At 37.2% G+C, this 15,603-nt stretch overlaps 1 protein-coding gene across 2 annotated transcripts in view; it reads right to left on the bottom strand.

The window, feature by feature from the left end:
- Positions 1-4,851: 4,851 nt before the first annotated feature.
- The window catches only part of HAAO (3-hydroxyanthranilate 3,4-dioxygenase), a 33,712-nt gene continuing 22,960 nt past the window's right edge, over positions 4,852-15,603 (bottom strand). Inside the window, exons 7-10 of one of the 2 annotated variants that reach the window (XM_066316102.1) lie at positions 9,158-9,303; positions 7,986-8,054; positions 6,759-6,841; positions 4,852-6,097 (exon numbers count right to left, since the gene is read on the bottom strand). In XM_066316102.1, coding sequence (XP_066172199.1) covers positions 6,019-6,097; positions 6,759-6,841; positions 7,986-8,054; positions 9,158-9,303 — 377 coding nt within the window. In that variant the 3' untranslated portion in view covers positions 4,852-6,018. The remainder of the gene's footprint in view (positions 6,098-6,758; positions 6,842-7,985; positions 8,055-9,157; positions 9,304-15,603) is intronic. The other variant, XM_066316103.1, reaches the window with a different exon arrangement.

The following is a 15,603-nucleotide window of genomic DNA, read 5'->3' as shown; positions in this document are numbered from 1 at the left end:
CCTCCTTAGAGGAAGAGACAGTTAACAAAAAGCTGGGTAAGATACAATGGCTGCATTTCCGTATCAAACCCCTGTGGTGTTTGAGAATTGCCTACAGAAGTTTTCAAGCTTCAATTCTACGAATTGGCATGTGTTTAGTTTCTTTATGCAATTGAATTGTCAAATTCCATTTTCAAGCTATAAAATGTATGGTTTAAATACATGGGCAACTTATTGTCCAGAAAAGTTTGTCCATACTGACAGTTTGTAAAGTAGAAACTTTATAAACTCCATCACCTGTGTGCTTTGGTTTTGCATTCTAAGCAAGCTAGGGTGATTTTCCTTCAAGAGGAAAAACATTAAAACACGTTAAGATAATACTTTTGCTATAGTTGTACAACACTTCAGAAGTCCTACTTTTCTCTCATGTAATAAAAATGCACCCAAATTCCTCACTGAATCTCCAAAAGTGCTTATGCTTAGTTTACTTTGTCATAGTCATAATATCTTTCTTTGGGGCTTATGAGATTGTCTAATGAAATGTTTTTAGAACACAAGTAATTTTGCTTCCATTTCAGTGTAATCTATCTCAAAAACCAGGGACAGAATTTTTTTATTTAGCACTCTAATGGCCTATTTAGAAACCCTAAAAATACAAAGCAGTGTTCAAATCTTTCACTATGTAGTTCTCATACCACTCCTACTGAATTACCAGGCCAAAAGTCTTGGAGATATATTTAACCTAGAGCAATAGCAATTTAGAAAGAATTGTTTTATCGTTTGCAGAAGGGGAGTTGATTTCCCTAATGATATCACAATTCAAGCGCTTATTTTTGGAATAAAAGCTCTCTAACTCCATGTGTGTGTGTAAATATCACCCTAGCCATCAAGCTTCTATCAAAATTCCAGTGACATTAAAAGGAACAGTTGCTATTCACTTCCACAATTTTTGGACAATCATGGAAAATATTACTGACTGGATCCAGCGTAAGATCTTTCTGTACCTGACAGTGCTAAGGCCTCTAGGTCAGGTAATTACATTGAGCCGAGGGGTGGATATTAAATTTTCCTTCTTTATCATTAATTTAAAAATCAACAATTTTACTTTGGGCCCAATCAGGTGTTATTCTGCATCTTTTGATGAGTAGCTCTACAATATGTATGTATTGAATTAGAAACACACTAGGAGGTGATGACCTTCATGAGTCTGAAGCGTTCATTCAGGTGCATCTGGGTTATTAACTGAAAATAAACTAAATAAAAACACTCTAAAGCTTTGAAAAGTCTCCATTATGAACGCAATCTGGTTATGTAGGAATTTGTTAAATAGCTTAATTTTTTTCCCTTTACTTATATGCAGTGATGGTGGGAGGATTGCTTTCTCTGCATCTGTTCTATTCGATGTGACTGGAGACCTGAAATCAATGAAATTAATGTTTTTAAAAACAGAACGAAAGTATTTGTTATCTTCACGTAGTAAGATAAGATTGATTTACAGGTGTAAGTAAATACTGTGTGGGACTGAGGAAAAACTTTACTACAGCACTCCTGATTTTACCAATTTCCTGATCCACCTAGTCAGTTTTATGCCTCTGGTAGGGCTTGCTACCTCAAATAAACAAGCAAGATCTAAAAGTAGAGCAAGCACGAAGGAAGAAGGGTTCCTCTGTTGACTTTTGCAAGCTGTCAGTTTATGTATTGCAAGCTCAAGTGTAGATAGCATTAGATCGTTATCTTTACTCTTCTGTGCGATGTTTTTGTTTTTGTGTTTTTTAATTGGACAATCTTGTGCTCTTCTGTTGATCTTGGATGTGTTTACTACATGATCTGTGTAGGACACTCTTTTCTCTTGTAGTTCTCATAACCATAAGCATACATGTTTTTCATGAGCTTGCTTATTTCAAGATTTCAAGTCTTTTTTTCGAGATTTTAGAAAGGGCTGATGAAAGCTACAGGGGAATATTTAATTTTTCAGTTACTTCAAGAAATTATATTTGTTTTGAATGGGTGATGATGGTAATAATATATCATTAATCCTGTAACCTTCCTAATCAATTATTTTTAAGTGTTGGAATATGAGATCAAAATAAGGAAGAATGCAGTGAGACATAGTAATTTATTTCCATCAGTCATGTAAATCAGCATAGCTCAAGATAAGAACATAAGTATCCAATGAGGTCAAACCTACTAGCCTAGTAATAATAGGAGATTTTAATTACTTCAAATATTTTGCTTTATATTGCTAATTTACATGAAAGACTGGCTGCAAATTGCTTGCTTAATGTGAATGCCTATATCACTATTATAAATGCCTATAATAATGCCTATATCACTATTATAAATTCTTGATAAAGAGAAATCAAAATATATCTACAGGTAAAAAGAAGTGGTTTAGATGTTTTTTACAAAGCTTACCAATGATCTCATTGGGATTAAACCTGCTAAAGGTACTCTTGCTGCTTTAGTCAACAACTGGTAGGAATGGGCTGCATCACTTTTTCCCACTCAAAGTGGAAGGGAAAACTTCTGCTGACTTTTAAGCTAGGTGAGATTCTGTTTTGGAACAACTCTGTGGATACTTGTAGGCAGACTCAAATTTCTTTGTGTATCTAAGCTTTCAAGTCAGCTCTGTGATTCTGGACAATGCTGTATGTGTTTAAAGGTAATAACTGACCAAGAACGGTGCAGGTAGAGCTTTGTATCTGTGTAGGCTTTATTGTGATCATGCTTAGAATATTTATTTGCATAAAGTTTTACTTTTGAGTCTTGCAGAAGCATCAAACAGCAGATGGTCTGTCTGTGCAATACTGTGCTAATAAGGTTAGCGCAATCCTGCCAAAATGTACCAAGTTTACTAAGTATCAGGTTTTCCAATATCTGTCTGATTCAGATAGAAAAATGAGTATCCAAATCAGGGTGCAGGTGTACCAGGTATAAAAAGAAATAAAGAAAGGTAGTCGTGTATATGTGTAAATCATAGGAAGCGTGTCATGTCTAAGGCACATAAGGAGTGCCTGGGGGTGTTTAGCCTGGAGAAAAGAAGGTCTCAGGGTGAGCTTATTCTGCTCCCGAAAGGAGGCTGTGGTGAGGTGGGGGTTGGCCTCTTCTCCCAGGTAGCCAGTATGAGAGGAAATGACCTCAGGGTGTTCTAGGAGAGAATCAGGTTGGGCATAAGGAAGAATTTCTTCACAGAAAACCTTGTTAAGCATTGGAATGGACTATCCAACAAAGTGATGGGGTCACTATCTCTAGGGGTGTTCAAGAAATGACTGAACGTGGTACTTAGTGCCATGGTCTGGTTGACAAGCTGGTGTTCCATCAAAGGCTGGGTCTGATGATCTTGGAGGTCCTTTTGAACCTCAATGATTCTGTAGGACGTGGTTTAACCAGGTGTGTTTCACGGACATGCACGAACAAGCACAATGTCAAGAGCAGTGCATTAGGGTACTCTGCAAACAACATGCCTAAGCCTTTGCCATTGACCTTAAAATCCTTCTTTGAGGTAAGATAAGCACTGGAGTCTCCAGATCCAGATCCTGACATCTTTGGTGCTGAAGTATCTGCTGAGCTGACTGCACATACACAGAAAGAACACCTAACAGCTAAGAGGGCTCCAGGAACCAGACTTGCATGTGGCCAACTTCTTGTGAGCAGAGTGGTATGGGTGCATCTACTTATAAATGTACCATTGTTGGAGCAGTTTAGAACAGATATAATATGGAGGAAGAGAAAAGCACTAGAAAAAGATCCACTGGCTGCCCAGAAGTCCTCTGGAACTATTTGAAAACCTGGGAAAAGGGAAGTTGTAGGTTTCTGAATCACAGTGGTTAAGCACCCTGGAAGAAGTAAATAACAAGTTCTCTCTGTGCTCTCATTTGATCACTGGCCACAAATAACTGTTGAATTGAAAGGGGGTGGCAAGGGAATTGGACACCAAGACAACAGAAATAATTCTCAAAAGAGACCCTAGAAAATAAAATTATTTTAAATTTTAAATTTAAATAATTTAAATTTAAAATAATTTTAAATTAAAATTATTTCTCTTGGTACTTGGTATTTAACTGTTTTTATAAATCTTCTGCTGTTCTGATCGTGATTTTTTGCCATACTTTTGGACCTTAACATCTCTTACCTTGCTGTTAGAAGGCAGAAGCTCCTCAGTAGAAATTAATTGATGACCTACTAAGTCCTGGTTTCTGATGGTGGGCTGTGGCAAAACTGAGGATGATGGAGCTCTGGTTCAGTGCTCCTGGTCTGGTGCCTAGTATGGGACTTGGATAGAATTTAGGTGTTCAAGCACAAGTTGTTATAAAAAGCATCACAAGTATAGGTTGAGTGGAGCCTTAACATTATGTCACAGGAGGTGCCTTAATTTTTATCCTGAAAGTTCCATGGTTTTCAGTGCCTCTGGGTGGATGAAGAGCTGCTGGTTATTCTGGATGTTGTTGTACATGTTGCTGTGTTTTACTCACTTATCATTCAGTGTGAAATATGGAAATATTTCTGTGATTACCCTGTAACTGCTGGACTAAAAATATAACACTTTGGTACCCTAGATCCCTCAATCATAGATGTTCACTCAAGCAGTCAATTCTGCAGACACATAAATACACCAGTACCAATGGTAATCAGAAAAAATTACTCCCTTGTTCACAGGAATGATACAGCTCCTTTTTGTGTGTGACAGCTCACACCTATAACAGCCTTAAGGACTGGGTTCAGTTTTTCAGATTAGGCCTCCTGTTATTAGAAGAATGTAGCGGAGCTTTGCTGTATGCTGTGCTAGAAAAGCTACTGATGTTAAATATAAGTTATAGATAAAAGCCAAGCCATCTGTCTTTCTCATGAGAAGAATGAACACTTCAATAAAACACATATGACATCTCAGTTTAATGAGCTTTGTAGGCAATAGATTAAACAAATATTTTTCTGAATTTAATTATAATAAAAAAAAGATAAGGAAGTGGTAAATTTGCTTTCTCAAATATTTAATTGATAATACCTGCAGGTACCTAAGCAACCTGTTTTCTGATGTTGACAATGTGAAGAACAATTCAATAAAATCAAAACCCAAACAAAAACTCTTCTGCAGAGTTCTTGGAATGAAAGCAGAAAAATATAATTTGAAATTTATTGTTTCTGCAAGAAACTTCATTGTCCAAAAAGAAGCAGCAGTTAATAGAAACTGATGATAATAATTTTTCTGCTCTCCTATCCCCTAACGTATCTCTTAAGGCTAATTTGACTTGAGAATTCTGCTGCACGGGAGCACCCCAGTGACCCAGATTCCCCATTGCAGTGTTATGCTCAGTGTAGTGTGCACACAGCATCCAGCACGGCGTGTATGAGGTACTGCTGATCACTGGGATTGATACTGCACTGCTCAGTCTGGGAAACTGGGAATAACTTGTACCTATAGCAAGCACAGTGGTGATCTAAGTGATGCTTTATGTTGTTGCAGGTATGGCTTCCCCTTTTACTAATGCACCTTTCTCTCTTTCACAAAGCACTGAAGCAGATAGGGCCTTTAAAAAACAGACAAACTTTTAGCCAAAGATCTCAGAGGATCTCTGAACCGCTACCGATTAAAGCTTCCCTACTGCAAGCTGGGCTGAGTAGCTGGCATTGTAGTAATTTATTACAAATGACAAATCTGATACAAAGAAATAAAAACTGTTACCTAAGTAGTGTTACAATGTCTGTCCCATCTGCATTTCTACATCTTGTGGGAGAGACTTAGATTTCAAAAGCCTCTAATTTCTTCGAGATAGTATCATGTGTTACTAGATAAGTAATCCTGCTACTTGTATAAGTTGTCATTTCCTTTCAGATAAGGTCAAACAAAACATTAGATCTTAAAAATAATACTGATAAATTCTGCTAAAACTTTAACTGCTTGGGGAAAAAGTTTGCATCGGGTACAGCACTTGACTCCATTTAATCATGGTGTTGGAGTATTCAAATTTCCAGGCATTTTGAGTAAAAGATAATTAAAATAGATTAAAACATGGTTATCATCAAAGCAAACTGACACAGGAGTTATTTATAAGGCTGCTTGCGTTTTGGATCCTGAGAGATGCAGAGAGCAATACATTCTTCTGCTCTTTTCCAGCAGTACCTGGAAGAATGGAAAAAGAGATAATGCAATGTTTACAGAGGGGAACCACACACTCAAACCAACAAATTAAACATTGATGATATTGAAAAGGAAGAGTGGGAACTTTATCAGCTTTTGCCATGCTCTGTATCTTCCTTTCCATTCTCTCTGGAAGCTATTTTCCTTTATGAGTATCACATGTCTCAAGGTTATAAAACAGCTGTATGCATCTTACTTCAGGAAGAGATCTGTGTTCTTAGCCTGAACCCCAAATCTTCCTGCACTGACGTTGATTAAGCCTGGTCTGATGCTTCAAGCATTTTCCATGAGTGCCAGTGGGTGGATTCAGGCCATATGTCTTTACACAAGGTCTATTCCATGCTGCATTTTCTTGGTAGTGCTTCTCTTTTTTTTTTTTTTTTTTTTTTTAATATATATTATTATTATTATTCATTTTCTCCAGCTTTTCTCATAAGAGGTGAACTAGAATGAATGTCTAGCTTTTCCTCCTGAAAACACTTTTGCCCCAAGAAATAACAGAGGCTATTGCAAATCCTGCATTCACAGATGCTGTGTTTCTGCACCAGTGGTGCCCAACATGGTGTGGATTGAACACACAGGACTTATGTTGCTGGAAGCTGGGGAATCAGGCACTGAACCACTGCTGTTCATCTCTACTCACGTAGACTGGGCACGGACAAGCAGGCTGTCACCAGCAGAGAGAGTCAGGGTTTTACCATCCATGGCTACAGTCGATGTGCCCTCCTGAAGGGAAAGAAGGCTTTTAATATTCCATGTCTTGTCCCCAGCAGAAAAAAAAATGCTGCATGTAGGGAAGTCTTTCCTACTGAAAGAACACCTCAGACCTGTTCTGTTTCATGAGATCTAGCTAAATATTCAGCTGATCTTATCTAACACTATTAGCATCAGTAAAAATATGTTTCATTGTTCATTCTTTTCCATCATAAATCAGCAACCCGTTGCCTGATTCTTGGGGTACACTGCCACCAATCTAACCTAGCAGCCTACAAGTTGGTACAGCTCCAGAAATTGCAGAGAGAATCTTTTGGAGTTAAAGCTCCTCTTCTACTCTTCTGATTCCTCACGGCTCTTTAGGTCTTTAAGAGCACTTGATGAGTCAGCAGGGGGCTGACTGAAATTGCTGAGCCACTCCATATTGGAATGGACTAGTTATTATCTTGTCCAGCAGGGGAGCCAGGTTCTTGCCAGCCACAAGGTCTTTATTCTACAGGCTGATGTAAGCTGCAGTGTAAACAAATGTCTTTCAAGATTATGATGTCTTTAATTAGTATTTGATAGTCCCTGTGAATTTCAACAAAAGAGGAACTAATAGAAATATCTGCCTCCCAAGCTAGCCTGACTTGTGTAAGCAAAAATTAGCTTTTCTTTTTCTTTGGGTTGTAAATGTATTTTAGAAGCAAGCCGAATGAAGGACATCTGGATCACCTATGATTCTGATTTAGTATAAACAAGTTTTCAGACATTTTTATTAGCTTATTCTACTTGATCCCAGTTTGACTTCAGGATGAGGACAAATGTTTCAAGGAAGAACTAAGAGATGATTTTGCCTTATTGCTTGGAGGCATTCTGATATATTTACAGGATGTAGCATAGGTAGGGTGCATTAAAATTCCCAGCAAGGATGGGAGCCAGTATCACTGTCATCAACATACATGATGAGGAAAAAGAGGCTATTTTTATTGTGGCAGCACTTTACAGTTATTTTTCATTACAGTTTAAAGCTGAAAGGTGGTGTCTGTTGGTGATCTTTTCTATGAGAAGGAAGAGAATCATTCCAGCTTCTGTTCTGTTGCTAGAAGGCTTTACTACTGTTCAGTCTGAACTTAAACATGAACTCATAAGTTAACAAGTGTGAATTGCCACATACCAGCTGCCATATCCAGATATCTGAATTCTTTTTACTTTTCTCAGTTGTTCCTGGTCCATAAGCTATAACCTAAAAAAAAAAAAAAAAAAAAAAAAAAGTAATGGCTCCATCCAAGTGACCAAAGTGTCCTCATTCATCTTCCAACAGCATTTAAAGGACTCTGTTTTTACAGGAGAATATTTGTAGAAGATGACATTATTTTTACAGACATTAAAATTCACACTGTTTGGTATTCTCATATTGATTCCTGCTGATAAAAAGGGAACTGGTCACACCTGCCACTCCTTATGCTCCTCTGCATCCTCGCTTATCTATTCCTTCTGCCTCCTCCCACTCTCAGTTTTGCATCTATATGTTTTCTGCTTCTGTTCTTGGAACAGGCACTTCCTCCTCATGAACCCTGGGCCCTGTCAAGAGCCTGTTGAAGTAGAAAAGTTTCTTTCATTAACATTAAAAATGCTGCAGACAGGACTTCATCTTTCTCATTTTCTGCTCCTTCTGTGTTCTTCCTGACATTCCCACACTGTCACTTTGCTGTCAACTGCATTGGATTCTTTGGAGTGTGACTCCAAGTAATTCTGGAGAAGAATTTGTTTTGTAAACATCACGAATACAGCATAGATATCAAATGTTGACAGCTTCATTTAACACCAAAACAAGACTGTGTTTGACTAAACTGTGAAGTGGAATGTTTTAGGGCAGCCCAGGCTCTCTGGTTGCTGTCCAGTTTTCCTTGTTTCCACTTTATGCAAATGGAGGGAGAGAAAAAAAGGTGTGTTTACACGGTCAGATTAGACTTGGACACAAATGCTGCTCAAACACATAAAGAAGCTGAACACACTTGAGTAGTATTTATATCAAGCTGATGCTTCTGATTTGGGAAATATGGGGAGAGGGACAGGGAAATGAAGGAGCTGTTTTAATCCCAAAGGAAATGAACAGGAATGAAGTTTAGGTTGATTCTGTTAGGGGAAGTAATAAGCCAGAAAACCCCTGCCCTAAATTAGTCAGATCAATGGACCAAAGACAGGTACTTCTGTTGGAGTGCATAACTTTGTCTGCTGACTATATATTGCTCCCAGGCCTGGATTCACTCAGGCTGAATGGTAGGCACCAATTATCTGACCATTTAAAAATATCTCTTTCTTTTTAGAGAAATTATACCCCCTTACCTCTGTTTCAAAGTTATCTCCAAACATACTCAAGGATTTCTTCTGTTTTATTTCGCCACGATGATCATTTAACCAATTTGAGAAGGAAAATGGCTTCATAACAGAAGTGGAATTCAATGGGAAAGGTGTTTCTTTCAGGAGTTCATCTGTAAGCAAGGCAGAGAGTTATCAGTGAAACTTGCTCCCCTTGGTCATTGCATAAATTTTAATTGAGGGATCAATTTACAGACAGCATCTAGTCAAAAGTCAGTCATGAGAGTAGGCAGTGCTATGGTCATTATTAGGACTTTTTGAGATTGCAGGATGCATGCGTTATTTGTGTGTCTTTATGGAGTGACTTCAAAGATGTCAGAACTGTGTATTTTAAGCAGTATGCAATACACTGCCTAGTTCTTCCTGGCATAGTCCTCATTCTCTTCACACCAGATTTTGCACTGGTAAAACATGATGTATCATCTCTGAGCCCTTGCTTGTATCATATCCCTCACAAAGCAGACCTGGGCCTATAGAATAAACTTATTCTACATCTCTCACATAGTACTGGCTTTTATGCTTCTTCTCCCTTATGTGTCCCCTGTTTTTAAATACATCGGCCATAGCAAACCAAATAGATTAGTACAATCTAAAATTTAATACAATGTGTTTTTGTGGTGTTCCTGGAGCTGTGGCTGGATTTAATTTCCAGTAATTCTGCTTCCTAAATTATTTGCTTTAAAATAGCTGGAGGACTAATTGCAGTATCAGAACAGCTGGCAAAATTCAAGCTTCATATGCTGCGTGTTGCTGGTATATGAAATGAGCTTTAGTTATTTAACAGCTCACAGTGAAGTACAGGGACAGAGAAATTGCCTTGGTGATCCTAAGTAGTTTGTTCTGAGATGTCATAGGGGAACACCCATTGAGTAATTTCAAGCAGTAATGCCAACCAGATGCTGGAAAAACTCCCTGGATGGTTTCCTCCCAAATGTATTGTGGTAATCAACTCGCAGCCAAATCTTAGTCTCAGTGCTAGTAATAGAACAGCTCTTTTTAAAGTATTAGTGTATTCATTATGCAATATTCTTTTGGTTCTGTTCTAGGGCTGAATTTTACTGCTCCTGCAGTGTTTTGAACTTATCACTTCAATTTTTCATTAAAGACCATTTTGTATACAGCCTTTGAACGACATGTGAGAGAGTCAGTGCCTGCAAGGGATAGCAGTGTACTGAAAATGCTGTTGCTGTTCATGGGATCCCGGTAAACACTGGGTACACCCATCTCCACATAATCTGCATAGGATCCTACCCCTTTTGTTGTAGACACAAAAACTGTAGAAGCAAAATTTTGCTATTCAAGTTTCTTCTCCATTATATTGGGAGGTTCTACCTGATAACCCACTGTGGTCCCTTCCAACCTCGCCCATGCTGTGATTTTGTGATTATTATAATAATAATATATATTGAAAATGATATTTTTAAAAATAATTTCTCTTGGCAATGCCTCTTTCAGGAAATTCTGAAAGTAATCAGAAGAAATCTGCAGCAAAATTATTTTTTGTTTGAAAGCTTTTTCTTCAGACTTTTTTTTTTATTAAAAAAGACTTCCTACTTTTACATTATTTAACTCAAATATTAAAACAACTTTTTTTGAAATGCAAACTCCTCCAGAGAAACTAAGCAGCACCAAAGGAAAAAAGAAAGCCTTTATATTAGATTTATTTTATTCTGAACTTGCAAGCATTAACAAGATCTAGTGTTGAATGTTCTATATTTTATTGTCTGATAGCACTAAAATGTAGTGTTAAGGTATTTGGTGATTTAGTTTTGATGCCTCATTTTTCTCACTGCAATATGAGTGGTTGGGGGTCTTTTCCTTAATTTCCACAGGTTCATCAAACATCCTTTAGAGGTAATTAGGAACACATACACACTTTGTCCTTAAATTATGGATATGCTCAAATGAGGCTGCAGTGGAAAATTGCTTTTTTGACTAGGGACTGGTATAAAACAAAGGTCTAAAATATTATGATATGTATTCACACACAGTGGAGGAGAAAAAGAAAAGAAAATTTATCAGAAATTTTACAAAAAAGTATTCAGTGCAACTGCTGTTCCAAAAGATGTTAAAAATATTTTGTTCTATTAATAGCTGAAATCTTTACAAGTTGTTTTTTTCTAATTTTGTTTTCAGAATAAAACTCATCATTTGAATTCAGAAAAGTTTCTTGTAGCTTTGAAACACAAAAAAAGTTACCCATTGGTGGAGCTTTCTACTAAAATGCATGTCCTAGTTGAGTACAGTATATGAGCTTTTGGTGGTGGGTTTTTTGTTTGCTTGTTTGTTTGCTTTCAAAAAACCAAAAACCATATGGAACGTGTTTGGATAAGGGACAAATACTGAGATACCAACAGATACTGAGATGCTGTGAGCATCCTGCCCAACTTGGGGAATATTTTTTCTCCATAGTTTAAGAATTCCAGCATCAAGATGACACGCAAATTCAGATATTATATGCTGGAGAATGAAGAGCAAACATCTGACTCTCAAGGATGGGCACTATAATGTTTTAGGCAATGAGAACCATGAATGTTCCCCATGAGTTGTAAGGAATTTGGGGTAAAAAAGAGAGACAAAATATTTGCTTACCTTTTGACCAAGAGGCAACACAAATCTAACAGTAAAAAGTCTAATTTTGTAGTTTTAACTGCTGTCTGCTAGTCTCCATAAATATAATTTTGCTTTTTTCCTCTTTCTGCTGATCTCTGACTTAGGTTGCCCTGCTCAGCTGGGGCAACACACATGGGAGAACATCCCAGAGTGGCCTGTGCCTACTCAGGGCCAGTGTAAGGTGTAATACATCCTGCACTTACTGTGGTGCACTGTTCTTTCTTGCTTGTGATAAACAGCCACCATCTAAAGTTTAACCTACCTCCAAGTAAAGGTGGACTTTTCTTTATTTAGACTTTAAGTTCCTCAGTTTAAGATCTTTATTTTGACACTTGTCTTATCAGTGGGCCCTAGCCTCTGATGGAGTTTTGGCTTAATACTACTTTCGATGTTAATGGCACTTGCCCAGTGACAACATAATGGCCTTTGAAAACTGTGCCTGCATGGAATTAATCTTTGTGTGACCCAGTACGGTGATTTGATTATCTGTTACTACAGAACAAATGAGAGAGCACTGTGGTGACGAGGTACATGACAGATGCGTGACATTATCAATAGACTACTTGACTGAGTCCTTATTGAACCCTGACGCTGATCCCTTGCATGATGCTAAAAGCTGTAGGTGTCCTAATGCTTGTGAATTTGAGCTAACAAGCTGCAGTGAAGAGGATCCAATCTCTTGCAGCTCCACATATACTGGAGTTGAAGCCTGGTGCTTCTAAAGGAACTGATTATTTCTAATCAGGCTAATGGCTTATATTTAGATATTGTTGCATATATTTCTGTTTAGCCTGTACATTTGCTTTCAACAGTATCTGAGGAAGTGCAAGCCTGTATTTCTGGATTTCTGTTCTAGCAATACTGTGAGATAAGGAGACAACATGTTTAATGATGGCAAAGGTAAAAAGATGCCAGCAAAATGCAAGAAAATTGCACTTCTAAGCTAGTCAGCTAATAGCCTTGTGTAGGTTTTTCCAAGTAATATAACACTAAGTGGAACATCAAATCTAATATTTTCTTACATTTTCAGACATCCATTTAAAGGTTCAATACTAAAGTCCATTTCTGCAGATCATTGGTATTAAAAATTTATATCACAACAATGTGCTCTTTATGGGATTATTACTTTTTTCAGGTTTTAATTACAATGTGATGATATGTTAAACTGAAAAATATGTCATGTTTATCAAATTAGTTTGTAAATATTTAAAAAAGGAAATTACAGATTTAGAGGAAGTTCACTTCAGTTAAACAATACTGAACTGTACTGAGACTGAGAATATTAAACTGGGCAAAGAAGGAGAGAGCAGCTTGCCAGAAAAAAGCAAGTTGAACGTACAGGTAGATACAGCCTCAACAGAGGCTATTGAAAGAAGAGTTTGAACTTGCTGGCAGTACTGTGCATCTGATAAAATAAAGAGAACAGGTAAAGAAGATTGACACTGACCTTCTACGTATATGTGGCTGGATTTGCTTAACTCACATGTTACATGGAAGGCCCCTTCCCTTTCCCTGTCAAGAAATCAAACCATCCCATTCTCTTGAGCCCTACTATCCCCAAGCTGTTTCCATAGATCTCATTTCTTTAAGATTTCTTCAAAGGAAAAGAGCAATAAAGACCTTGATATATATCAAAATAAGGTCAACTGATTGCATTGGCTTTATATCGTTCAGTGACATGTCACCCTTCACTTGTAGACAGCACATTCTAGATGGAACAAGGTTGAAATCTTTAAATCCTCATCTATTCTCACTAATTATCCCACCACCCTGAGGCATTGTGCTGCCTCAGAAACAGTCTGTCCCTACGTGCTGTGGCCCCATCTCCCTGCAAGGATGTGACATAGTCCATTGCAAGTTGTGTCTCCCTCTACAACAGCAGAAGACATAATTCAAAGTGGGGTGATTGTATCTTTTTTTTTTTTTTCCCATCCTTTAACTGAGTGTAAAATGGTCCAGACTAGGGACAAAGAGCTCATTAATTATTTTAGAATCAATTTATTTTTAAGTATTAATTTTTTATTATTATTAATTTCCATGTCTTCAATACTATATCATAATGAGTAACTCCAATGATAGAGTTTTGCAGCATTTCACATTTAATTGCCAATGCCAGCAACAATACGTTCCCCAGGATGTTTTTCCCATATGTGCCTACCTAATTTCTAAGAAAACGTCTGTTTTATTCTCCAAGTGAAGAGAAATGTCAATGAGACTAGTAGGATTTTAATACCTCTGCAAATAAAACCGGTGAAATGAAGTATGTAATTTCAGACATCTGGGTTTGAAAGAACAAGTAGTTACCCCAGTCCATATAAAATCCAGAGTAAAAGCATTGAGAGTGATTACTTTCAGGGTTTGTTGCTTCATTTCCCTGTTGTGGAATATAAATGCAGAAGCATTTAGTTGAAAATAAAGCACTCACTTAGTGCAATCATACATTTCCCTGTGTAACTGTATTTTCTTTTTTTTGTAGCATGCCCTGAGAATTGGCACTACTGCAAATTTATGACTTGTCTGTGTAATTATTTCTAGGCACATTTTTCTTTGTGTCATTAAATCTATGCTGGAAACTGAACAACCTTGTTTTTTCCTAATTGAAACTAAGAAGTTTGATGAGGAAAGCTTTAAAAAATATTTTTGTAATAAAGAAATATAGTTTTTTCAAAAGGCGATATCATCAGCCAGGAGGAAAGGAATAAATCAAACTAAAAAAGATCACTATTTAGGCCATAATTCATTTTAAAGATTTTTCATGATCTAGCTAGGTTATTGTAATTAAAAATGACAGACTGTATTGAGAAATGCTGTCCACTTATCCAATCCTAAAATAAAGAATCTTAATTCTGTTTCTGAATCTGCCTTTTATAACTCAGGACATTTCATTAATCCTCTTTGTATATAACTTCAGTTTTCATAGAATAGGAATAAGATATTTCATTACAAGAGGAGTTGAGACCTGACTCTATTGGTGAGACAAGGATTTTTACAGCACGTGTGAGCTATTACCACTAAATAGCCTTAGAAACACTAGTGAAAATGTCAGACAAACTCCATTAGTGAGTTTTCTGTTTCAGATGTTGCTCTCTGGGGTGCATTTAAGAATGTAAGGAAGAAAGAAGCTACTTTATTAGAGAAGACATACCTGCTGAGAAACTGATGAGCTTTATAACTCTTAATTTATTTATTTTTTCCCCACAGAAGTCTGAATAGAAAGGAAAACAGCTCTATAGGGCATTTCTTCCTATTTCCCTGATAGGTTTATTATGTACATTTGGCAACATAGGTATGTATACGTCAGTAGTGGCTTGGTTCACATGTGAAGCATTAGGAGAGCTCCCAGAGCCTCCACTTTATGTTCTGCTCCTCTATGAGGAGGCTCACTTGAGAATATTGTAGGAGAAGTGGATTTCATGAAGACTTTGTTGGGGTTTTTTTGGTAGCAGCTCTGGGAGACTGATGAACTTTTTGTCTCCAGAGAATGTGCAGCCTGCAATCCTGGGTCTTGGATGATATGTTGTATTTTGGAATAAAAAAAACCCCAACTTGGTAGAAGTTTTCATATGGAAAAATATAGCAGTTATACTCCAGATGTTGTAAGCCTACTTTATTTCTACATTAAATATTCCTGGCTTGGGTTGGGCTACCTGAGTAGTTCATTTTCATTATGAGCTCTGTACTCATTAGTGACTGGTGTAAAGGAGAAAGCATTTCAGTATGAAGTGAAATACCTCTAGTGAGAGGTAACATGCTTATAAGAATTGAAGGTTTATATTATATGGCTCTACCCCCTTCCATCT

Source organism: Sylvia atricapilla, chromosome 3, assembly GCF_009819655.1.
Source record: "Sylvia atricapilla isolate bSylAtr1 chromosome 3, bSylAtr1.pri, whole genome shotgun sequence".
Taxonomy (NCBI): Eukaryota; Metazoa; Chordata; class Aves; order Passeriformes; family Sylviidae; genus Sylvia; species Sylvia atricapilla.
Note: the sequence above shows the minus strand (reverse complement) of the source record. Positions and strands in the feature narration are given on the sequence as shown.